Here is a 27,095-nt window from a genome sequence, read left to right on the forward strand (position 1 = left end):
GAAACCTTTTGGCAGAACTAGGCTGACCCTTGTATTGTATAAATATAAGTTCGTAGGCATGTATAAAGAAACTATACAAGAAATATGTAACTGTGCGGTATAAGGTAATCAATAGACAAAGTACAGTGAGACTAATTGGAAGTCATTTTTAACTTTTTTCTTTACAAGTTTTAAAATTATTTGCATTCTTGGGTGTATAAATGATATATGTTATATTAATTTTGCTGGTTCTGATATTGTTGTTATTTGTTTGTTTCTTTTTATTGTTTGTTTGTTTGTATATTTGTTGCTTTTTCTCCCTGTTCCATTCTATAAATGTATTTATTTTAAAAGAATAAAGATATATACATTGAAAATAAATAAAATTAAATGAACTTTGTTATTAGCTCTGTAGTACATCTATTGAAGTTTTCCCTATTGAGTATCTTTTTGTTTTTGCAATTCAGAGCTTTAGAAAGCAATAAAAGAAAGGAAACTGAATATGTATTACATTGGAATGTTAATATATTATAAGTAATCCCTAAGAATACAAAACATCTGTTAAATGCTGAGCAACCTCTTCTTCAGAAATGGTATTGCTTCTCAAGTACTTCGGTGCAGTGTCAGGAACAGAATTTATTTATAAAAACATAATAAAGCTTTTTCCCCATGGGGAGGGGGGCAAAATAAATTTAAAAAGTCACATTTTCAGTGCATCAGTTTTTACTGATAACTTTATTTAGATAATCTGCTAGAAGAAATCTGTTACATTTTAAAGTATATTGTACATTTATTTGTAAATGCTTAGATATATAGCTAACTAAACATTACATAGTTACAATCTAGCTGCTTATATAATTCAGTCTACAGTATGTGTATTGCTGACAAACATCAGGTTTGCATAATTACTTGTCTGTTACAAAGTTACCGTATGTACAAAGAGCAAATGCTTGGTTGGTTCACCTGTAATGCTAAACCATGGTGAAAGTCTATGGTTTAGCACCATGGATGAGCCACCAGCAAACCCCAGAAAAGCCTCTTCCATTTGCAACAGATCCTGGTTCAAAACAAAAAAATGTTAATTGCTAAACAAGCAAATGTGAAACCATGGGTTATGAAGCTGCCCTGCTTAACTGCTTATTTAAACCAGGATTCTTAGTTTGCACATTAAACTAAATTTGAGATCATTGAAACTGAAAGTAAACTGACAGAACTCCTCCTCTTGGCTGTGCAAAGAGGAGGAGATGGGAGCAAGGGTAGCTTGCAAGCCCAAGGGCCCTCTGAGACTGGTTAGATAATATTAAACCAGGCATCCCCAAACTTCGGCCCTCCAGATGTTTTGGACTACAATTCCCATCATCTCTGACCACTGGTTCTGTTAGCTAGGGATCATGGGAGTTGTAGGCCAAAACATCTGGAGGGCCGCAGTTTGGGGATGCCTGATATTAAACCATAGGAAACACCCAGCAGAGTAAAAGAATTACCAGATGCTTCATAAAAAGACAACTCTGCTCTTCTAATTGACCGGTATTGTCACTGAATTGAATGTAAACTAGTTCTGGTTTTGTATTTGTATTTCCATATTAAACATTTGAATGTTGGTGAACACTGGTGAAGATTAAATCTTAGATCCAGTTTAAATGCACTAAGCACCCTATAGAAAACTTACACTAGAAGCACGTTTCTAATAGCCTTCTTTTTCAACTGACTATTGTTGCAGTATGCTTTTCTGAGCATATATTTGAATTTTAAAATATTTATAAAGCAGCAAAATTTGAATTCTGGCCAAACCTGTTGTAATTGTGGACTTTTAATTATTTGATTGTTGCTGGTTCTCATATTAATGGAATCCTAACATTTTCTTACAGTCCGAATCCTTTTACATCAGTGATGAATTTTACATTGGCCTCCCTAGGATTGTGACCATGCTTTTAACTTGTACTATATAATTTGCATACCTAGGAAAAATTATATTCTCATTTGAGAATGTCATTATTCCATAATGCAGACAGTAAGTTCAATGATATCTGTAGCTAGAAATATATCACACAAGCAAAGTTGATACTATGTGTTTGTATATATAGTTGAAATTTTCTAATTGGGTAGGTAAGATATTTAGAATCTTTTTCTGTTCTAAAATTGTATGGTTTGAAAATATGGGAAGTACTTTTTCATTGTAGATTGAAATTTGATAAATAAAATTTATCTGCTTCACAAGTCTCACAAATATTTTGCATTTTCAGAATGATTTTTGCTTTTTAAATGAGTATCTTCTCTATTTATAAGAAAATAAATTTTAATAATACTACTATACCTTATAACCTCTTAATACACATAAGGGTCAAAGTAATCATCATCCCTTTCCCTTTGATTGTGATCATGATCTTGTTCTTCGTGATCTTCTGCTTCTTCATACTCTTCTGGTGTTAAATATCTTTGGAACACTGGCGTTCTCAGCTGTGTTTGCTGGTTGGCACCAATTTTTTGTTCACCATAATAAATACTGCGTATATGTGGAAAGCAGAAGAAGGCATATGTACTTATTGGAGTGGTGAGCTTGTTGTGTTCCACTCGTAAGTAGGTTAAGTGATTGAGGTTCAGTGGATCAATAGTAGGACACATTAAGGTAACATTGATGACTGTAAAAAAATTAAGCAATGTGTTAAAAAGGTGGAACTATTAATTCTAAAATGCTGATTTGCTATCATAGAAGCAAAAATGGTACTCAATATAATCCAACCAAGGAATGCTTTAAAAGGAGCTGATTTTCTTCCTTCTGTAGTCAAAAGATGCTTTTACTGCTAAGAGTGGATTCTTATACATTGATACATTCTGCAAGTTCCATTGATGTCAGTGATGTTTACCTCTGAGTAGAAATGTATAGAACTGTATGATTAGTTATGCCAGACTAGTTAAGATGAAACCACTTCTTCACTTTAACAATATAAAGCTACAATTATGTATCCACTTTCCTGGGAGTAAGCCCCATTGAACATGGTGGGACTTAATTCTCAGAAGATATGTATAGAATCACACTGCAACTTTTGTTTGTTTTTTAAGAAGTGTAACATCTAATTCTGTGAGGTTTTTAATCTTATATATTGTAGGAACCTTTGCTTTCAAGCTTTTGTGACTCCCCGTTCCCACCTGCGATTTAACTAAGAAGTAACATTGTATAACTGGAGCTGGTAGTAATGAAAGAGATTGCACCATGGATGTATTATAAGACAGAATGCAAAGGTGTTAAATGAAAGCAATTAAGCAGTTCTAGACATGGTTGGTTGGTTGTATATTAGAGGTCACAATGTACTTTATATTTTCAACTATGACTGGTGCAAACTATGGTTTTGCATGGAGTCTGAGTTGAATCAATTTGGGAATATGAGAATCTTGGGAGTAATGGGTATCTGTGCTAAGCAGGTGAGGAAGCTTGTAGAATAATAAGTTATATGGACTGCTGCTTCCCCCTCCCTTTCATTTTTCACCAGGGTTGGCTGAGTGGAGTCTTACCTTGCAATCATGACAACTCACATGACATGTTGCTTTCTTCATTACAACCCATGCAGAAATAACTTCAAACAGATGCCATAAAGGTTGTGAGGTTTGCAACCTGCTATGTGGGTGATGAAGTAAGAATTTTGTCTTTTTCCCCTGTGTCTTTGCTGCAGTACAGTATTGTCTCAAATGGATATTCAAACTTTCACATAAAATAAGATAAAATTAATCTTTCTCACATATGCTGACAATAAGATGCCATCTTTCATTCTAGTTGCTAGACAATATTAGAACATCCATAAGACAATCCAATAATAATTAAAATTCTCAATGAATACTAAAAAAGCAACTTTAAAAATAGCTTAGACAGCTGCTGTATACTGTCTGATCACAGATCTGGTGGATCCCTGCAGGTACCAATAGAGTCATTACCCCTGTCAATGTTGCAGATGGGAGCACATGAAGACATTGCAAGAAATGGGAAGTCTGTGCAATCCTCTTATGTCCTCACCTGATCCTTCATCTACATGCTGTTCAAGTTATTTCTACTTGAGGCTGAACAAATACATTTCTTTTAAAACAACAGAAGGAACATTGGTGAAATTCTTCTGGGGGAGCCTCAGCAATACCAGCAAAAATTACTAATCTTTTTTACCTTGAGCCAAGGCAACTCATACATGAAACAATGTCCTATTTGATACATACAGACCTAAATCTCAACACGTGCACCTTTAACAACTCTGTAATCCACTGCAAGGGCTGCAGTTCTGGCTGATATGATCTTAGGCCCATCAGAAGATGAGCTCCTGCTAGTGTATCGGATGAAGTGTTTTATTAAAGACCCCTGCTTATATAGGACTAAAACTAGGTTCAGGAGAACTAAGTTATATGCTTGGTCTGATAGGGTTAGATAGCCCAGTGATTACTAGCAAGCCTATCTCTAGCAAAGAATCAGATTTCTTTACTAATATTACTTCTGTCTTGTCATGATTTTTATTTACTTTTGTAAAGAAGAAGCAACTAGTAAGTGGAAATAATAATAATAATTTACCCACTCAAACTTTAGCTTTAATCAACTCAACCAAAGACAGAAACCAGAGCTGCTGGAAAGACTGGTTTTCAGTTCATACTTTATTTTTTAAACCATGGAAGTGTTCCAGTTTCTCATTTGTTTCATTCTACCCATCTACCTTAGTCTTACACAACCGTCTGAGAGACCATGAGAAACTTGTATTGGTCTACATCTATTGACTTATTTATTTTGTTTACTGCATATAGGAAATTTCTTCTTCTTTGGCAATCACTCGTAGCCGAGTAAGATTGTGTTCCATGAACATGTTCTTAACCGTGAGTCCGTAAGTGACTGTGGAGGCCACTTCTGGATCCATACCACAGTGGGGACAGAGGTCTTTGGGCAGGAGTTGATCATAGTGAGGGTTTGCCAAACATGCCTTCCTCTTAGCACTTTTAAAAAAAATTACATTTTTTCATATTACATTGCCTTGCTCTAACTTCCTGGAAAAATATTTTAGAAGAATAGGGTAGATATTCCACCTTTTATGCTCTAACTTCTCTGTCACCATGCATAGCTAACAGTATAAAGAATGATTAAAAACTAATATTAACTTTACAGAGGCTAGATCAGGGGTTAGCAAACTTTTTCAGCAGGGGGCCGATCCACTGTCCCTCAGACCTTGGGGCTGGACTATATTTTTTGGGGGGGAAATATGAACGAATTCCTATGCCCCACAAATAACCCAGAGATGCATTTTAAATAAAAGGACACATTCTATTCATGTAAAAACACCAGGCAGGCCCCACAAATAACCCAGAGATGCATTTAAATAAAATGACACATTCTACTCATGTAAAAACATTCTGATTCCCGTACCGGGCCTTAGTTTGGGGACCCCTGGGCTAGATCATTGAAAACAAAGGATAGCATTACAGAAGTAACGCTTTAAAATAGTAATTCAACCAACCTTCCATGTCATTGTCTTCTATGTACAAATGCTGCAGGGTTCTTGGAATGTAGAATACTTGCTTCAGTTTATTGTGCCCAAGATTGAGTTCCACAAGATTAGAAAGGTTAAAAGCATTATAAGGAACTTCATGCAGATTGTTGTGTGTCATTCTTAGAGCAGTAAGCTTTGGAAGTTTCTGGAAATAATTATCTGGAATGAGAGAAATTGAGTTATTTTCAAGGGAAAGATGCATAAGTGAAAATGGTAGATCTGGAGGCATTGATTGAAGTCTGTTGCTGCAGAGGTTGATCTGCATTAGGTTTTTCATCTTTGAAAAATGTGTTTGTTTCAGTTGAGAATCTTCAAGGTGGTTATTGCAGAGGTCAAGCATAGTCACGTTTACTAAACCTTCTAGGTCTTTGCTGGGCAACCTGGTAATCTGATTGAAACCCAGGAGCAATCGTTCTAAGCTTCTAGGTAGAGGGGATGGAATTTCTTCCAGCAGATTGTGTTCTAAATGGAGTTGTACTAGATTTGAAAGTTTGCCAAAGACACCTGTGTCAATCATGTGAGACTTAATTTTGTTGTGGCTGAGGTTAATTTCTTTCAGGGCAGTAGCATTAACAAAGGATTCCACAGGCACAGCTTCAATGTCGTTATTCTGTAGATAGAGTTGTTGGATGTGACTGGGAATTCTTGGTATAGTTTGAAGTTTACGATTATCACAGTACATTGTTAGTGGGAAAGTTGGTGGACAAAAGCATTCTTTGGCACACTGAGCAGGTGTGCTGGGATAAGGAATGGCGTATTCTATGCTAGGAATATGATGAAAAATGGATGGATATTCATTATCCATTTCATTATCATAGTCATCCTCATAGTCATATTGACAGAACACTGAGACTCCCAAGAGGAGAGTGATAGTTAACAGTTGACTCAGGATTCCCATATTCAAGTTCTGATCTGATATCCTGTGGAAACAAAACAAAACAAAATGTATTAATAAAACTGTTGTGTAATTGGCAAAATTATGTTGTCATTTTTTAATATTGTTTTGTCTGAGAATTAACCATTGTACCATTTTGAGACTACAAACATACTTTAGGCTTGGGGCTAAAATACTGTTTACTGTATGGTTTGAATCAGAACATTTCTTGGTAAATTATTATAAAATAGTTGAAATGTTTTTCAACTACTTTTAGCTAAGTATTAAAGAGATCTGCTACCTCTTAACTAGCAACTATTTTCAAGTCTTCCAGATAATTCAGAGGTCAACTGCAAACCTAAGAACTGTTGATGATAATACATGAACTCTTTACAGCAAAAATAAATAAATCAAAATATACTCAAAAGTGCATTAATTTGACATTTTAATTGCCTGCTCTTGCAGATCACTCCATTGCTTGTGTTGGCCCTTTTCTTTCAGGTACCTTGCCCCTGCAGTATGAGGAAAGGATTTGCTGACATAAAATGTTTGTTATTTCCCTTCCTAAACATTTTTGTTGGCACAATAAGTATTTGGTTGTCGGTATCCTGACATATATATTAAATACGGTACATTACTTTAGTATGTAAGTGTATGAGACTAGAGGTTTGTAAGTCATGTTCTGTGTTGGGGAAGTTCATAGATAAGGATATATTCTGAAACTTTTTTCTTTTGCCACCAGTTTTTAAATAATTTTTTTGTTTTTTTACATTTCAATGTTCGATAGCATGCTGCACATCTATTTAAAATGTAAAACATATACAGCTACTGAGCAGATGAAAGAGTAAGCTAAAGAATAGGGGAGAAATACATTACTACAACCTATATTTTGTGGTGTCCAGTGGAAAGGAAGGAAGGTTGTAGCAAAAGATCATTTAAGGAAGTTTTGTGACTTGCTGGCAGTATAAACACAGTTGATGTAACCCAGCTATATGACAGGTCTTCTGAAAAGATGCCATATAAAAATTATTGACTGCCTCAGAAATTTAATGTAGTTTGGTTTCGGAATAAAGTTCTAAGAGAAATATACAGGCATAGCTGTCAAATGGCATTTATTTCCACTTGTTTCTCAACAGCTCAAGCACTAAAGTGATGGCAAGGAAAGGAATATTCATAGTTTAGCTTCTGTGGTGGAAGGGAAAGTTGTGGGTTTGGATTAAAATTTCACTCCAGCTATAGAGACAGAAGTGATAGGTTGAGGATTAGAAAATGATTTGGAAGAGATCCCAGGAACTAGGGAAGCTTAGGTCAGAGAGTTCAGAGGCAGTGCTGGGAAGCAGGGGGTCAGAATATATTAATTAAAGTTTCCTGCTGCTCACCCACTGCTTAATCTGAGAGAGGCATCTGTGGAAAGAGTGGATAAAGGAAACAGAGGTCCAGGGAAATATTTATGTTTTCTTGGGTTCCTTTACTACCTGTTTATCAATGCCCAAAGTACATACCTATAAAATGTAATTATGAATGTACACAATTGTTAGAATACTCGGAGTGAGGAGGAAAACAGGCTAATGAAACTCTGGGAATTTGGGGAAATGTTTAGTCAGAATCTCCTTTTATGTAACTTGAAGCCATCCCCTCAAGTCCTACCCTCCAGAGCAGGAGAAAACAAGCATGCTCCCTCTTCCATGTGACAGCCCTTAAGATATTTGAAGATGGCAATCATATCTCCTCTTAGTCTCCTCTTTTCCAGACCAAACATGCCCAGTTCCTTCAAGTGTTCCTCGTAAGGCTTAGTTTCTAGACCCTTGATCATCTTGGTTGCCCTCCTCTGCACACGCTTCATCTTGTCAACATCCTCATTAAATCGTGGTGCCCAGAATTGGACACAGTATTCTAGGCGTGGTCTGACCAAGGCAGAATAGAGTGGTACTATTACTTCCCTTGATCTGGACCCTATACTTCTGTTGATGCGGCCTAGAATAACATTAGCTTTTTTTGCTGCTGCATCACACTGTTGACTCATGTTAAGCTTGTGGTCCACCAATACCCCTAGATCATTTTCACATATACTACTAATAAGCCAGGTGTCCCTCATCCTATATTTGTGCATCTGGTTCTTCCTGCCTAAGTTCCGTAATCTGTTAAGATCATTTTTAATTCTGATTTTGTCCTCTGTGGCATTAGCTACCCTTCCCAGTTTGGTGTCATTGGCAAATTTGATGAGCATACCCTCAATTCCTTCATCCAAGTGATTTATAAAGACGTTGAACAACTATGGGCCCGGGACAGAACCCTGCGGCACCCCACTTGTCACTTTCTTCCAGGATGATGAGGAATCATTAATGATTACTCTTTGGGTTCGGTCAGTCAAGGAGCTACAAATCCACCTAACAGTTACCTTGTTTAACCCACATTTTACCAAAATAAACTGCTTCCTCCAAGCACGTCTGAAGCTGACTCTACATGACCATCTCAGTCATCTTGCCCATGAACAGGACATTTACAAGAGATGCGGAGAAGTGTTTGGATTCTAACCAAGGGAAATCTTATCCTATCAATAATATTACTTGAAGCTTTAACATTTAGTATATGATTCATGTTTTTAGGTTGCATCAGTTGATGTACTGTACCAGTAATTTACTCTTTTTATCCCTAACTTCCCACAATATTGGTCAGCAAAATTCTAAGAGAAATCACTTCTGCAAGATATGGAAAGAGTTAAATGTGGTTTTTAGTTTACTTAAATATCCCCAGAGATCAAGAGTAGGTCTGGCACAGAACATTAGGGCAGCAGTCCTAAACCCACTTAGCTGGGATAAATCCATTTGATTCAACTTTTGAATAGTCATGTATAGGATTACTGTATGTTGTAAATCAATTCTCTTATGGTTTTCTTCTTTCTATAGCTGAGCCCATCCCATAAAGTCTGATATACAGCTACTGCTGAATTGATGTCCCTAACATTAGAAAATTCATGCCTTGCTACTTGTAAATAGAGCAAAAAAGTATCTAATATTCAGTTTCTAGTTAATTCAAGAGGAGACATTACACAAAAATAAAATGGGCCAAGAAACAGGAATATGATCTGATATTGCAATAGTACCAGTATTAAATAATAATAATAATAATAATAATAATAATAATAATAATAATAATATATTTATACCCCGCCCATCTGGCTGGGCTTCCCCTGCCACTCTGGGCGGCTTCCGACAAACATTAAAATGCATCAACTATCACAGATTAAAAACTTCCCTAAACAGGGCTGCCTTTAGGTATTTCCTAAATGTCAGGTACTGGTAGTTGTTTATCTCTCTGACCTCTGATGGGAGGGTGTTCCACAGGGCGGGTGCCACTACCGAGAAGGCCCTCTGCCTGGTTCCCTGTAGCTTTGCTTCTCGCAGTGAGGGAACCACCAGAAGGCCCTCAGCGCTGGACCTCAGTGTCCGGGCAGAATGATGGGGGTCAAGACGCTCCTTCAGGTATACTGGACCGAGGCCGTTTAGGGCTGTAAAGGTCAGCACCAACACTTTGAATTGTGCTCGGAAATGTACTGGGAGCCAATGTAGGTCTTTCAAGACCGGTGTTATGTGGTCTCGGCGGCCACTCCCTGTCACCAGTCTAGCTGCCGCGTTCTGGATTAGTTGTAGTTTCCGGGTCACCTTCAAAGGTAGCCCCACATAGAGCGCATTGCAGTAATCCAAGCGAGAGATAACCAGAGCATGCACCACTCTGATGAGGCAGTCTGCAGGCAGGTAGGGTCTCAGCCTGTGTACCAGATGGAGCTGATAGACAGCTGCCCTGGACACAGAATTGACCTCCATGGACAGCTGTGAGTCCAAAATGACTCCCAAGCTGCGCACCAGGGAATCCTCCACACCTGCCCGCCTCCTGTCCCCCACAAAAACAGTACTTCTGTCTTGTCAGGATTCAATCTCAATTATGAAATATGCTTAGATATTCTAATTCGTAATACAGTATATTTAAAGTCAAGCTGAGAAGTTTTTATGCGTTAAAAATATAAAAGTACAATAGTGTGCAGTTAGTTGTTTTCATTCGCAAATGAAAGCATGCTTTTTGTCTAAACGTCAATAATACATGCAAAACTACTTAGTTCCCTTCCAACATTAAAAGATAAGATATTAAATCAAATAAGTAAAAATATTTTTTTAATCATTTTAAAGACAATATTGGGATCTCAGCTATATTTATTTTACTGTATTCTGTCTTCAAAGTAAATGTCTACTGTACTAGCTCAAATGCTAAAAATGAAAAAAACATTTCCTAATTCAGCTGTTGAGGTGACTTGAGAAAATTGATATCCTAATCTAAATAATCTGTATTATTATTTCTTTATAAAGAAGCTGTCTAGACTTCTATAGCATTTACTAGGGCTCTGATCTTACAACTTTTTGTGATACCATTATTAGTGAAATCCTTCCCAGCATATTAAACAACTTTTTCGTAATATAGTCACACAACACTCTGCCTTCCATTCTTCATACAAATCCAATATACCACAGTTCCCCAGGGACTCTTCTTTAGGGCTGTATTCTCTTTTCTCCTTAGCAACTTTCCCCTTTGTCTTTTCTACTTCACTTTAAATACCTTCCCTTCCAAAAATGAAGAGAATGAGGCCAAAAGCTTACTTTTTGTGTGCAAAAAGAAGACGATACTTCTTTCTTCTCAAACTTTGGCACTATAGTGGCCACTCGCCTACACTCTTCCTTGTTTCAAGCCCAGCTTCCTCATATCTCATATTTTCCTTATCTAGATTTGGCTGTACAATATTAGCTTTTAAATGTTGACATATATTTCCCAGTTCTCATGCTTCCTAATTTGTTATTCAATTCTTCTGATGTTGAATTCATTTTTGTTAATGAAGTGATTCTATTAGCATGTGAAAAACAACTGAAAGTTGTGTCACATTGATTGAATAGGTCAAAATAATTATTTACTTCAATCAACTTACTCTTACTCCTAAATAATAGACTAATACATTGATCCTCACATAAGTGGCAGTAATGAAAACAAGGGCATGCAACTTTGCAACTAAAACAGCATCTGGGATGCTAGTCTAGTAAAACATAGCCAGTGTGGTGTATTGGTTAAGAGTGTCGGACTATGACATGGGAAACCAGGCTTCAAATTCCCATTCGGCCATTAAGCTCATGGGTCACCTTGGGTTGGTCATTATCTCTCAGCCTAACATATCTCACAGGGTTGCTGTGAGGATAAGATGGGGAGGGGAAAAACATGTACACCACCCTGACTTCCTTGGAGGGAAAGGTTTTATATAACTGTAAAAAATAAATAATTAAAACAGCTCCACTCAACATGCCTTTCCAACCCACCAAGATGTAATAAAATGCTGGCACAACATTTTGCCAGCACTGGTGGAATGGGGTTGCTTTGATAGTTATAAGAGGATGAGGCATCTATCTCACCACTACCTGAACTACCTTCTTGTATCCCAAAAGCATTGATCCTCCCCCTCCCCCATTTTTTTACATAGGCACAGCAGAACTGACATCACCCTTTCCCCAGAGCAGGGGGAATAGTTAAGCAAAGTAGACTGACAAAAGATTGAATGTAGGGTTTTTTTTGGGGTGGTGGTGGTGGTTAGTGAACTGGATCAGGCTGTTAACTGTTTATTGGGGATTATGCAATATTACATAATTTTCTGGTTGCCAGATTCCTGTTTTCTGTTATATCTATGCAACATGGCCAAGAACATTTTAAGAGATCATCAAATGTTAATTCCTGAATTTAGTGAATAATCAGAGTAATTTATTTATATTTTTACATAAATATGTCTAACTGTATACATTTGAACAAAAGGTTGTATCTATCACTGGATGCTTCCAAGGATAAAACTACATGACAAATATCATTAGTTGAAATGACACTGGATATATGCCAAATGTATATAATCAATGAGCATGATAATTGGTTAACAAGGTTGTATAATAATCTGAAACACATTACCAATAAGAAGATAGAAGTATTTAAAACAAATAATTTCCTACCTCAAAATTATTTGGTAGTTTTCAGCCAATGAATATGCAGCAAGATTTAGAAAGTATCAGATGGTGCTTTCCTTAAAATCCATAGTCACCATATAAGAAGTATCTAGTTCAGAGTATGAGTACTCGATGAAATGTCATTTACTGCAAAAATGCTCCGGAGAAGCTTAAAATGCTGCTTGTTGCACAAAATAGTTTATTCAAATAAGGGTATACTTTCACCCTAGTGAAATTATGTGGCTTTAGCCTGCTTTCTCTAATGTTTGGTTTGAGGTGTGGCAGGAATTTCCTTCACATGAAGGGGTGGCTCAAGATTATTTTTAGCATGATCCATCCAACTGTTTGTTTTATTGTCAGTGCCAATTCTTGTGTCCATTCAGTTTGTTTACTGCCTGAAAGTCCAGTTAAGTGTATTACCATTCTCTCCTTTTAAGGACACTTAAATTATATCAACATATTTACATTGCTAACTATTTGGCATTCCTGTTATAAGCTAAATCTTACAGCTGGTACAAGCATGAGCATCACTTGATTCCTTCTGATTTGTGATTCCTGAATAGTCTATGACTCACATCTGGATTTATCGTTTGCTCCATTGTAACACACTGTCATAATCTACCACCACATCAAGCTAAATGCATTTCAGCAATTCATTTCATTGGCTTTTAATCCTTGTTGAAATAAATTAGTCACAACACTTTTTATATTGATTTCAGTGGGACCTAAATATGACTAACATCTTCTGGATACACGAATGGTTCAAAGCATGTTTAACACTATGATCCTATACATGTCATGAGTTCCCAACTTTTAAAGTCTGTTTGAGTGCTGGTGACATTTTCTGCTTTTAACTGTCCCTCTTTTCCTTTATTGAAGAAGGTGGTTAACATCTGTTTGCAATTTAAAGCACTCTTCCCCAATGATTGCAACCCCTATCATCTTGGTATGGCAGTGGCCAGGGATGATGGAACTTAGTCAAACATTTGGGGACCCAAGTTTGAGAAATGATGCTTGAGAGTTTCCCAGATAATGCACACTTATCTATTTCTTACCAGTTGTCAATCTTTCGGATTGGTCAGAGATTCTTTTGTTAGCTTGAGTGGACCATCTTTACTTGAAGGCAAAATACAAAAATACAATCCTATTGTTAAACATCTCAGCAGAATTTAGTACAATTGACACGGGGGTTACTGGCACAACTCTTTATTGGGACCACCCTATTAGGTAGAAATGTAACTACAGAGTAAATGCTGCATACTCACAAGATTTCCAGAAATCTTTATGTGCTCTTCTAATCTTCCTAGTCTTCCTAGTCTATTTATGTCACAAATTAAAGCTGCAATCATAGGCCCACTTACTTGGGAGTAAGATCCATTGCACTCATTGGGACTTTGCTTCTAAGTAGACATGTATAGGCTCACTCTGTTAAACATGCTTTGAACAATAACAGTGTAACCAGAAGATGTTACCCACATTTAGGTCCCACTCCCTATAAACAGAGCTGCTGTCGTCTCCTCTGACAGCAAACTTTTGTCTATCTAACTGCTTATGTTTGGTCATACTAAACAACCTGCCAGCACCGGAGAGAAAAATACTGAAACTGATCCAGACAAACACAACAAGAGGCAGCTAATGATCTTTCTGGCATAGACTCTGTATTAATTACTGTTCAAGCTGGAAAGGATGTAGCTTATCACAGCAGGCTCTTGGCAGTTTTAACTCTGGGTGGACAGTCCAACATGACCAGGACTGAATAGCCTGTTAGTCACATGAAAGAGCTCCTCTGGATGACACTGAACAAATGGAACAACTTCTTATGGTGCTACTAAAACAGTGTTTTAGGTCTTCAGATAGGCTCTGTGTTTTGTTTGGCCATATAGAACATGGGGTTTTCATCATCTGCACTCTTTAGTGATGTCCTGATGGCAAAGTAGATATGGATGTCTAGGAACTACCATGACTATTCCTGAGGTTAGCCTTGTATTTCATAGTTCATTTATACTATCCACAGGTTAACCATTAGCATGAATAATCCTTATTTTATATAGCTCAAACTATATGCACAAAATTTTAATATGTATGGATATGTCCCTGTCTCAAGAGATTTGCAATCCATACATAAAACAGGGAAGATTACATAGAAAGGGAAGGAAAATGGATACAGGAATAGAGACACCAAGAATATAAAACAATTTCAGTTATACATACTTTTGTGCAGGAGGGCATGGAATTTAGGAGTTGCTGTGCAAACATTTTCATAATAGAATTTCCCCTGTAGAATTGTGTAAACCAATTGGATCCATTAGGCTCCAGGTATGAACCAGCCTAATTGATTGTGTCAGAGGGAGGGTTTGAGAGGCAAGAATCCAAGTATTCACAGGTTATTACAAATGGAGTGATGAATGGTAATTTAATGTTAGGGTGAAGGGTCAATAATATAATAGTGTTAATAATAATAATAATAATAATAATAATAATAATAATTCACTTATTTCTTCTGGTCAACTTTTCCAGGCATGTTCCACTTTGGAATATTCTTCCCAGAAAAGACCATCTGTCTACTTTTTAGTGAGCTTTCAAAAATAGCCAAAACATGGAGTTTCAAACAACCTTTTTCAAAATAAAACTTTATTTGGTGTTGTTACTTTTACTGGTTTTTATTATAATTTGATCTAGTTTGTGGTAATGTTATTTATTTTTTATTACATTTGTATACCATGTTTTTCTTCCAATGAGCTCAAGGTGGTGTACATGGTTCTTCTCATTTCCCCTTCAAAGCAACCTTGTGAGGTAGGTTAGGCTAAGAGATGGTGACTAGCTCAAGGTCACTTAGCAAGTAATGAGTGGTTTAAGTTGGTGTGATAACCTACTTGAATTATAAAACAGCAATTTTTAAAATGCATCAATAAAACAATTGAATTGTCTGCTGGGATTGCCCCGTGACTGATATTTGCCACTCAAGCCTAATGCTGTACTGAGTATTCAGTGACACTATCTGGGGCTGGGCCAACTCTGCTTTCCTATAGCTTCATATAGCCAACAAATACCAGGTCAGCCATTTCATTCACAATCAAATAATGTAAGATGGTTCCTGACTTGCATTTACATGCCATAGATGCTTAACAGTAGATTAAGATATGCAGTAGTTGAATTTTTAAATTTTAAGACAGAAGTATTAAAATGTGTTGGAGTGACATATTTCCTGCCTGGCAGATGGATGGGATGGTGCACTCATAACATTTTATTTCAAAAATCACTTTCACAATTTCCATATCTTGTGCTGTACTAGGTAGACCTGTGCCCTGATCCCACAGGGTTCTCCTTACATTTGTATCAATACAAATTTTACTATGTTGCCTGAATTATTTTTGGACAATTCAGTAGTATGCTTTAAGACAGAAATATAGGATTGGATCCTAACATTCTGTGAGCAGATTTCCACTAACAGGATGTTCGTATTGGTGGAAAGGCAGTACAGTGGTACCTCGGGCTACAAACACTTCAGGTTACAAATGCTTCAGGTTACAAACTCCGCTAACCCAGAAATAATACTTCAGGTTAAAAACTTTGCTTCAGGATGAGAACAGAAATCGTGCTCTGGCGACGCGGTGGCAGCAGGAGGCCGCATTAGCTAAAGTGGTGTTTCAGGTTAAGAACAGTTTCAGGTTAAGAACGGACCTCCGGAACGGATTAAGTTATTAACCAGAGGTACCACTGTATGGACAAAGACAACAGGCATATAAAAGTTATGACGCTGGAAGATGAGCCCCTCAGGTCGGAAGGCGTCCAACATGCTACTGAGGAAGAGCGGAGGACAAGTACAAGTAGATTCAGAGCTGATGAAGCGGCTGGGCCAAAGCCGAAAGGACGCTCAGTTGCGGATATGCCTGGAAGCGAAAGGAAAGTCCGATGCTGTAAAGAAAAATATTGCATAGGAACCTGGAATGTAAGAACCATGAGTGGAGGTAAGCTGGATGTGGTCAAAAATGAGATGACAAGAATAAATATCGACATCCTGGGCATCAGTGAACTAAAATGGAAGGGAATGGGCGAATTCAGTTCGGGTGACTATCATATCTACTACTGTGGGCAAGAATCCTGTAGCAGAAATGGAGTGGCCCTCATAGTCAACAAAAGAGTGGCAAAAGCTGTAATGGGATGCAATCTCAAAAATGACAGAATGATCTCGATACGAATCCAAGGCAGACCTTTTAACATCACAGTAATCCAAGTTTATGCACCAACTACCGGTGCTGAAGAAAGTGAAATTGACCAATTCTATGAAGACCTACAACAACTTCTAGAAATGACACCAAAGAAGGATGTTCTTCTCATTACAGGGGATTGGAATGCTAAAGTAGGGAATCAAGAGATAAAAGGAACAACTGGCAAGTTTGGCCTTGGAGTTCAAAATGAAGCAGGGCAAAGACTAATAGAGTTCTGTCAAGAGAACAAGCTGGTCATCACAAACACTCTCTTCCAACAACACAAGAGACGACTCTACACATGGATATCACCAAATGGGCAGCATCGAAATCAGATTGATTATATTCTCTGCAGCCAAAGATGGAGAAGCTCTATACAGTCAGCAAAAACAAGACCTGGAGCTGACTGTAACTCAGATCATCAGCTTCTTATAGCAAAATTCCAGCTTAAACTGAAGAAAGTAGGAAAAACCACTGGGCCAGTAAGATACAATCTAAATCAAATCCCTTATGAATACACAGTGGAAGTGAGGAACAGGTTTAAGGATTTAGATTTGGTGGACAGAGTGCCTGAAGAACTATGGATGGAGGCTCGTAACATTATACAGGAGGCAGCAACGAAAACCATCCCAAGGAAAAGGAAATGCAAGAAAGCAAAATGGCTATCCAACGAGGCCTTACAAATAGCGGAGGAGAGGAGGCAAGCAAAATGCAAGGGAGATAGGGAAAGATACAGGAAACTGAATGCAGATTTCCAAAAAACAGCAAGGAGAGACAAGAGGGTCTTCTTAAATGAGCAATGCAAAGAAATAGAGGAAAACAATAGAATGGGGAAAACCAGAGATCTGTTCAAGAAAATTGGAGATATGAAAGGAACATTTCGTACAAAGATTACCATAATCAAGGACAAAAGTGGTAAGGACCTAACAGAAGCAGAAGACATCAAGAAGAGGTGGCAAGAATACACAGAGGAATTATACCAGAAAGATATGGAGGTCTCGTACACCCCAGGTAGTGTGGTTGCTGACCTTGAGCCAGACATCTTGGAGAGTGAAGTCAAATGGGCCTTAGAAAGCATTGCTAATAACAAGGCCAGTGGAATTGATGATATTCCAGCTGAACTATTTAAAATTTTAAAAGATGATGCTGTTAAGGTGCTACACCCAATATGCCAGCAAGTTTGGAAAACTCAGCAATGGCCAGAGGATTGGAGAAGATCAGTCTACATCCCAATTCCAAAGAAGGGCAGTGCCAAAGAATGCTCCAACTACCGCACAATTGCCCTCATTTCACACGCTAGCAAGGTTATGCTTAAAATTCTACAAGGCAGGCTTAGGCAGTATGTGGACCGAGAACTCCCAGAAGTGCAAGCTGGATTTCGAAAGGGCAGAGGAACCAGAGACCAAATAGCAAACATGCGCTGGATTATGGAGAAAGCTAGAGAGTTCCAGAAAAACGTCTACTTCTGCTTCATTGACTATGCAAAAGCCTTTGACTGTGTCGACCACAGCAAACTATGACAAGTTCTTAAAGAAATGGGAGTGCCTGATCACCTCATCTGTCTCCTGAGAAAGCTCTATGTGGGACAAGAAGCTACAGTTAGAACTGGATATGGAACAACTGATTGGTTCAAAATTGGGAAAGGAGTACGACAAGGTTGTATATTGTCTCCCTGCTTATTTAACTTATATGCAGAATTCATCATGCGAAAGGCTGGACTAGATGAATCCCAAGCCGGAATTAAGATTGCCGGAAGAAATATCAACAACCTCAGATATGCAGATGACACAACCTTGATGGCAGAAAGCGAGGAGGAATTAAAGAACCTTTTAATGAGGGTGAAAGAGGAGAGCGCAAAATATGGTCTGAAGCTCAACATCAAAAAAACCAAGATCATGGCCACCGGTCCCATCACCTCCTGGCAAATAGAAGGGGAAGAAATGGAGGCAGTGAGAGATTTTACTTTCTTGGGCTCCTTGATCACTGCAGATGGTGACAGCAGTCACGAAATTAAAAGACGCCTGCTTCTTGGGAGAAAAGCAATGACAAACCTAGACAGCATCTTAAAAAGCAGAGACATCACTTTGCCGACAAAGGTCCGTATAGTTAAAGCTATGGTTTTCCCAGTAGTGATGTATGGAAGTGAGAGCTGGACCATAAAGAAGGCTGATCGTCGAAGAATTGATGCTTTTGAATTATGGTGCTGGAGGAGACTCTTGAGAGTCCCATGGACTGCTAGAAGATCAAACCTATCCATTCTTAAGGAAATCAGCCCTGAGTGCTCCCTGGAAGGACAGATCGTGAAGCTGAGGCTCCAATACTTTGGCCACCTCATGAGAAGAGAAGAATCCTTGGAAAAGACCCTGATGTTGGGAAAGATTGAGGGCACTAGGAGAAGGGGACGACAGAGGACAAGATGGTTGGACAGTGTTCTCGAAGCTACGAACATGAGTTTGACCAAACTGCGGGAGGCAGTGCAAGACAGGAGTGCCTGGCGTGCTCTGGTCCATGGGGTCACGAAGAGTCGGACACGACTAAACGACTAAACAACAACCACTGTATGTGACCCTCCCCCACCCCAGCAGCCACGTGTGTCCTAAAAAAGAATCTGCTTCAGAAGGCTGGAGCACTCCCTGAAGCATCCATCATAGGAGATGGCTCTGGGAGCTGCCAATGGAATCAGTGAAAACTGCTTCTCCTCTTCTGGCAGCAGGCATCTCCATTGTATCAAGAGTCTCTTCTGTCAACAGAAGGAAGACTTCCATTAATGGAAAGGCGATTCACATAGTAAACAAAACACTTGTAGTTAACATAAGAACATCATGTTTCAGATATCTCTATCTGATCTTATTAGTTCAAATGCTGGAATAAAAAAGTAAGAGCAAAAGTTTGAAAGTAGCAAATCTGTGATATGCTGAGTAATACACTTTTTTTAAAAAAAAACTGATCATTTTTAGTAGGAGTTGGGAAAAGTCTTCAAAGCAACAAATGACAAACTAGTGATATGAATTTCTCACAAAGTAGCCATAATTTATTTATTTATAAAATTCTACATCATAACAATAAACTTATCAGTATTTTGTAACAGGAAACCTCTTCTTGTGATCAAACAGTGCATGCCCTACATAAATATCTCTCTGTGGGAAATGTTGGTGTCATCAATCATGTTTATATTTAAAATAATTATTTGTTTATTTAACATTTCTATCCTGGCTATCATTACAAAATGGGTCATAACTATAAAATTCATCAAATATTATGAAGCAAATAATTCATTATAATTTATTAGGTGGCAAGGTCCTAAGCTGTTTAGGGCTTTAGACATCAAAGGCAGCACCTTCAATTGAGCTCTGTGATGAAAAGGCAGCCAGTGCAAGTATTTCTTGACCTGTGTTGTCCAATATGGCTGTATGAGATCATACAACACCTTTGCAGCTGTATTTTGTATTTGTTCCACTCTATGAACCCCTCATAAAATTCATTACAACAGTCTAGCTGGGAAATTACAAGGATATGGATTTCTGTAGCCAGGCTATACCTGTCCAGGAGTGACTGCCTTTGATCTGCAGCTGAAATAGGCATTCCATGCCACTGTAGCCATCTGTGCATTCAATGACAAGTTAGATTGAAGAAATACCCTCAATCTACACATCTACTCTTTTTTAGGGAAGGCATCCAGAATAGTCTGCTCCCAAGAACTGCAAATCTACAACACTTTTTTGTGTTGGAATTCAGTGTCAGTTTATTGGCTCTCACTCAGTCCACTGCTTCTAGGTATCAATTAAGCACCTGTACAGCTTCACCTAATTTCAGTAGAAAAAGAAGAGAGCGCTGGGGGTGACCAAAATACTGGGGAAGCCTCACCCCAAATCCCCTTATAACCTCCCTGAAAGGTTTCATATAGAGGTTAAATACCATGGGGAACAAAATGGATTCCTGCAGGGCCCTATGGCACAACTTCCAAGGAACTGAGGAGAGGTCCTCCACTGTTATTTTCTGGAAATAGTCCAATGGGTAGGAACTGTAGGGTGCTGCAAGAACGCTGTAGTGTCATGCCTTTAACTCCCAATCCACAAAGTCATTCTAGAAAGATACTATAGGTTATGTTATCTAAAGCTGCTGAGAGAGCAATAAAAATTAGCATAGTCTTAGTCCCCACGTCCTTCTCCTAATACAAGTCATTGATCAGGGTGACAAAAGTTATTTCAGTATCTGAATCAGGAAGCTGAGTAGAAATGGTTCAAGAGATAATCTTCCAAGGCTAAGCATTCTTAGTGGATGTATGATGGTAAATCTGCCTTCATGCTGATCAGTACGTGGAGATTGACCTTTTTATGAAACACATACATGGCTCCTTAATAGGATCAGTGGTTGTCATCTTGACTGTACTTCTCAGAGGCACAGATAGCATGTCTCTTGGACAATGATGGTATAGAACAGGCATCCCCAAACTGCGGCCCTCCAGATGTTTTGGCCTACAACTCCCATGATCCCTAGCTAACAGGACCAGTGGTCAAGGATGATGGGAATTGTAGTCCAAAACATCTGGGGGGGGCGAAGTTTGGGGGTGCCTGTTATAGAAGGAATTTGATGAAAGAATGTATGAACCAGGCTGCTATACCTCTTATTGTATATATTAAAAAAATATTTTTAAAAAGATTTTAAGGGTACTCTGTTGGAGTGTGATGGTTATTGAACACAATTAGCAGCAAGAGTAAACAGTTGTGAACAAGACCTATGTTTTGCTGGTATGCACATATTTAAATGAGAAAAAATTATTAACCCTTCTAGTTAATAAGGATTAAGTGGGCGGGGAGATAATTGGCTGAAACAGGTATTACTATTGGAAATGTGTGTCCATCACACTAAATGTTTAAAAACTAGAAATAATGCAGTTAGTCAGAATTAAACTGAGAAGCTATGCTTTATGAGTGTATACAATTTCCTTAGTTAGCTGGAGTTTTGGAAGAGACATTTCCCACACTCACTTGATATGCTCAGTTTCAGAAACTACAAAAGAACATATTATCATGTTTTATTGGAGCCTGATTGTGGGCTAAAATAAGAACATTTCCCCTAGAATGCTTCCTAAGAATATTCTGTATTAGCTTGGTGTCAAGTAAAAAGCAGGGAATGATAGCCTATCCTTATTTCCCAGAAACTATATAGTTAAAAACTCTTAAGTCACATTTGTACTGATACATTCATATTTTGTAAACAAACTGCAGCAAGTCTGGCTCCTGGCAGCACATGTAGCTGAGCTAATTTTTATTGAATATTTTTGAAGATTTATGCTGGCCAGCTAGTTATTTCAAATTGAATATCTGAGTGGTATTTTCAGCTTTGTCAGTTTAGAGGTTTGTTAATTTTTTAGTGGTTCTACATAATAATCTTTTAAAATTGGCATGGTATGTGCACTGTTGTGTGATTGAACAAGTAAGGTAAATGTTACAAGCTTCTTCCCATATTGTCTGAGACACTGGAATGTGATACGTGGCATTTGGAGCTGAAGCCAGTTGTTCACTTACTGCAAAACTTTCCCATATGTTTCTTGTTAGCAGCTTTGTTCTGAAACCTAGAGTCTTCCCAGAAACAAATAGAAAGCAGATTCTTAAGTTTTACTGAACACAAAAAGTATTCTCAGTCTCTTTCCACAGAGTAACCATATTTCTTAAGAGTATATACAATAATAGTTTTAAAAGAGAAGAGATTAAAAACTCTTATTGAATTATCTGCTTCTTTTGCACTTGCATTTTTCTGGTGACTTTTATTAGCTAGGAAAATAATACACAACAATTTGTTTAAAAACTGAATAGCAGCTATCAATGTTTGCATTAATTAGAAAAGCAGGAGGAAATCAAAGAACAATTCCTCATATTTATTACATTTATTTATTTATATTAAATTTCTACTCAAAAGTAAATCCCATTGTGTTCAATAGGACGCTGCATGGTATTGTATTCTTTATTGCTTTTATCTACTGCCCAATTAAACATGTTCTCTGGACAATTCACAAATTTAAAATGATACCAATACAATCACAACTAAAAACAATACAGAAAAACTATAGAAGCACAAAAGTCAGTATGAAACCATCATAAGCAACATGAGAGCAATAAAACAATGAAAACAATGAAAACCAGCAGTAAAATTATCATTTGATATGAGAGCAACTACTGAAAATGTCCTCAAGAGGATCTATGAGAATGGCCTGTAGTGAATATTTTTAAGGCCCGGGGAGGTATCTATGGAAGGAGCCAATTCTTCTGGTATTCTGTCTCCAATCCATTTAGGGTTAATAACAGCATTTGAATTGGGCCTAGAAATAGATTGGAAACCAGTGCAACTAACCAAGCACTGACATCATGTGCAGATATCTACCAGTTCCTATTAATAATCTTGTAGGGGGGGGGGGCAATGACTGAAATTTCTTTTCCAGAGCATTTTCAAAGGCAGCCCACAGATTACTCATTGTTGTAATCCACCTGGGAGGTTACTAGAGCACCACTAGTTTATTTATCCACCAAACCTGATAAAAGGCACTCTATGTCATCATGGCTACCTGTGCTGCAAGTTAAAAAGCTAAAAGCTAAGAGAACCACCAAACTACAAACCTCCTCCTTTTGGGGAGTGTAATCCCATTCAAAACTATTTAATTTGAGAACCATTTAATGAGCAGATGAATCACCCATGAACAGTACCTTCGTCTTCTCTAGATTTAAGTTTGACACATCTCAGCCACACCCCATATTACTTTTCTTTGCTTTTGTGTAGACATTGAATAGTAGGGGGAAAGCTGTAATATTCCAGCACCACCTTCATGAAATGTAGTAGAAGTGGAAACACTGCAATGAAATACCATCCAGTCCTCTGTTCCAGATAGCCTGTCTAGAAGAATACTATAGTTGGTGGTACTAAAAGCCTCTGGGGGTCCAATAGAATCATCAGGGTTGCACTACTGTCATCCCACAAGGTGACCAAGACAGCTTCTGTTCCAAAACCAGACCTAATGCCCAACTGAAATAGATCTAGATTCTAGAAAATCAATTTCAAGCAAGAGAGCATATAATAAGTGAAACTATTAGGGTGCAGATCTCTTCCTGCTGAACAGTAGTTCATTGCAACACTTGTAACTTTTGCAACCTCACCTCGTTTAGTTAGATCAGCCAATGGTAGCAGCAGGTTTTTTTTTAGCTTTTATCTCTTGTTGGATAGAGTTGCAAAGGAACTTATTCAAGTGGTGTTAGGGAGCATTTATAGCTTAAATTTAGTACACTATTCTGTGTCATAATGAAATATTACGAAATAAACTTAAGTCATTGCCATCAATTTTAGCATTACAACAAATGTTTCTGGCTGCATATTTTCCAGCAGTAGCACGATAATGTCCCTAAAAATCTGGCATGCTATATACTGTGCTACTGCTGATCTTTTCCAATAAATAGCTGATTTCCTTGTGAAAAAATATAAACCAGCAAATTATGTTGTTGTTCAAGTTAGACTTGTGTTCTAAGTACATTTCAGCTGTATCTTTCGGTGGTATCCAGCAGCATCCTTGATTTTTGGTTTACGATGGTAGAAATGTTAGATGTGTATCTTTTTCATACTTCTTATGTTGGCCAGATACTTCCTGATCTCTACCCTTACTTTGAAAACCTCAAAGAAATTGCTGGTTCTGGGTATGGTTTGTTTTTGAAGAATAAGAAGGTCCTTGACTCATTTTCTCCATTCTTATTGTGGGAGGATGAGCTGTGCTTTTCATTTTGACCTATATTATAAGTTTTATCATTTTGTAACCAGTTTACAGTGCATTCATAAGTTCTCAATAAAAACTACTTGCAAAATTTCTCTTGGCATAATAAGAACCGGTAATCGTTCCATAGGTTGGTTCTTTGTGGGTGGTAGAAATCCAGCCAACAATCCTACTATTGCAATAAACAAAATATGGCATTTCACTCTAAAATTATTTTACATTAGTCAGGAATAGGTAGATTTATCACTAAACCAAGAGAAGATAGCAAAAAAGAAAAATATAAGTCCTTGATGGTGCTGGAAATAACTGCAGCAGACTAGTGGAGATATTCCCTGGCCTTCTTTACATTGAAGAAATAATGTTGGCATTTTTTTCTTTTATCTTACAACAAATGAGTTGTGATTCAGAGAAGGACAGCTTCTCTTGCTGTATCTTCATTTGGGTTTTCTTTTGTGGGGAAGAGCACAAACCCAGATATACATTGTCTTCCCTAATCATCTAATCTAAATTAGCTCCATATACCTTCAATTTCTTCTTTGCATGAACTGCAAGGTCTTTGCTCCTTTTTAAAAGGTAGGAAATCACAATGAGTACTAAACTATACCCTTAACAGGAACCACCAGAAAGCTGCCTAGCCTTTTCCTGAAAGATTGGAATTCCACTTTCAGTACCCCTGAGCTCTGATTTCTATAACTGGCTTTATTATCACATTATATGTTTAGATTGTTTTTAAAGAAAAAAGTGGTGTTGTAACAATGTCATTATTAAACCAACCAACCTATTGCAAAATAATGTGTAAGCCTCCAAAACCCTTCAGGAGGGTAGATGGTAGATGGTTTTGTTTAACTGGAGGTGGGGGGCATTTTTGCAGATGGAATGCTATGAGCCAGTGTTCTGGTGAGTGTTGAAATGTTTCTGCAAATAGGGAGTAAGCTGTTCTTACGTGATTTGTTGCTGTCAGGCCTTGTTGCAATCTAATACTGTGCCTACATAGGAAAGGATCCCTACAAAGGATCCCCATTTGAATGCCTGCCACCTCTTTCCCAATTATCTCTTAAGGCTCACACCAGATGCAGATTTTTTTTAGCATTATGATCAGCCAATATTTTCTCCCATGCCATCACCTATACCATCTAGCTTAGTCTTTCCCAACCTGTTTCCCTCTAGATGTTTTTAATCACAACTCCCATTAGTGCTAGCCAGCATGGCCTGGAGGTGTTGCTGCCAAACTGAAAACCACACCTCACACATAGGAATATCCCAGCCCTTGTGATAATTACCAGCATATAGTACAAACAATTATCCTTTGCATTTGAGATCACTGTTATCAAAGGCCTATAAAAACTAAAATATAATCAATTTTATGGGTAAGGGAGACTATGAATATAAATAAAGAAAATATTCCCCAGCCATCCTGAATGTTATGGCAGGTGCATTCAGTGCCATTGTTTTATAGGCATGTACAGCAGGGATGTACCGGAGAAGTATATACACAGGATGAATATAATGAATATTCACTCCTTTACCACATAGTCAGCAAAGCCCCTTGTTGGAATGTGTTGCAAATTGCTTCTTGCCTGAAGAAGAAGAAGAGTTTGGATTTGATATTCCGCTTTATCACTACCTGAAGGAGTCTCAAAGCGGCTAACAATCTCCTTTCCCTTCCTTCCCCCACAACAAACACTCTGTGAGGTGGGTGGGGCTGAGAGACTTCAAAGAAGTATGACTAGCCCAAGGTCACCCAGCAGCTGCATGTTGAGGAACAGAGACCCGAACCCAGATCACCAGATTACGAGACTACCGCTCTTAACCACTACACCACACTGGCTCCCATCAGCTAAATGATCATCAGCTAAATGATTTGATCAATTGAGAGAGGGTGATAACCTCTATCTTCAGATGATATGCATGGATCAGCTAAGGAGGAGGAAGTATGTGTGCCTGTGTGTGAGAGAACAACAATATTGGCCTGTGGCCCTCAGAGGGTTGGCTAGGGGTGAAACTGCCCCCCAAATGGTCACTGCTATAGTAGAATAATCAAGAAGTGATGTGAACAGTCTATGAAGGGTATTTGGAAGTTCATGAGCCCCATGGAGACTCCTTGGCAGGAATGGGAAGAGAGAGGGGAGGAATGGGATGAAAATGCACAGCTTGATGCTGGTGTGGCACTGAGTAGACATTCTCACTCTACTGTGGGACCCGGAGTAACCACTTGCTTGCCTAATTCTGTTGCTTTGGACCCAAAATTTGCAAGTGATTGTGCCCCCTCTACTCTTCAAAAGGAAGGCAAAGGGTATGTATGTGTCAGGTGTTGAGATAATGTCTTAGCTTGTGCCTAGCTATGTTTCTTAGAGCTCTGCTTTGAACTACTGAACTGTGTACTGTAATGTGTAACCTGATGTACGTCTAAGCCATTTAGTGATTTTTGGAATAAAGTTGTCAGGAATAATTGAGCCAGGGTCATCACACTGTGCCCATGAGTGGGAGCCAGGTCAGTTGGTTCAGGATGAGCTTGCTTGTTTATTGACAGGTATGAACTGCTAGGTCCCAGCTCCTGCCAACCTAGCAGTTCGAAAGCACGTCAAATTGCAAGTAGATAAATAGGTACTGCTCCAAGCGGGAAGGTAAATGGCCTTTCTGTGTGCTGCTCTGGTTCTCCAGAAGCGGCTTTGTCATGCTGGCCACATGACCTGGAAGCTGTATGTCGGCTCCCTCGGCCAATAATGCGAGATGAGCGCCGCAACCCCA

At 38.2% G+C, this 27,095-nt stretch overlaps 2 protein-coding genes across 4 annotated transcripts in view; one reads left to right on the top strand and one right to left on the bottom strand.

Moving 5' to 3' along the window:
* CENPP (centromere protein P) overlaps nt 1-27,095 on the top strand; it is a 165,746-nt gene that overhangs the window by 35,791 nt on the left and 102,860 nt on the right. The window lies entirely within an intron of this gene.
* On the bottom strand, nt 557-12,674 carry OMD (osteomodulin). Of its 2 annotated transcripts, XM_035106196.2 has the most exons (3): nt 12,393-12,674; nt 5,457-6,409; nt 557-2,618 (listed from the first exon to the last, which is right to left on the bottom strand). In XM_035106196.2, exons 2-3 carry the CDS (start codon nt 6,385-6,387, stop codon nt 2,305-2,307), a joined length of 1,245 nt encoding a protein of 414 aa, XP_034962087.2. In that variant the 5' UTR covers nt 6,388-6,409; nt 12,393-12,674; the 3' UTR covers nt 557-2,304. The 2 variants fall into 2 exon arrangements, with proteins under 2 accessions (XP_034962087.2, XP_060127474.1); XM_060271491.1 differs by lacking the exon at nt 12,393-12,674 and having other exon boundaries at nt 5,457-6,503.

The sequence above is a fragment of the Zootoca vivipara genome, chromosome 2, assembly GCF_963506605.1.
Source record: "Zootoca vivipara chromosome 2, rZooViv1.1, whole genome shotgun sequence".
Taxonomy (NCBI): Eukaryota; Metazoa; Chordata; class Lepidosauria; order Squamata; family Lacertidae; genus Zootoca; species Zootoca vivipara.

What these genes read in the sequence shown, in the direction of transcription:
- OMD (XM_035106196.2), bottom strand. Translation starts at nt 6,387, where the DNA reads ATGGGAATCCTGAGTCAACTGTTAACTATCACTCTCCTCTTGGGAGTC. An exon ending in AGAAGACAATGACATGGAAG is followed by an intron (nt 2,619 to 5,456) that starts GTTGGTTGAATT and finishes ATTTTTTTACAG; the next exon opens with TCATCAATGTTACCTTAATG.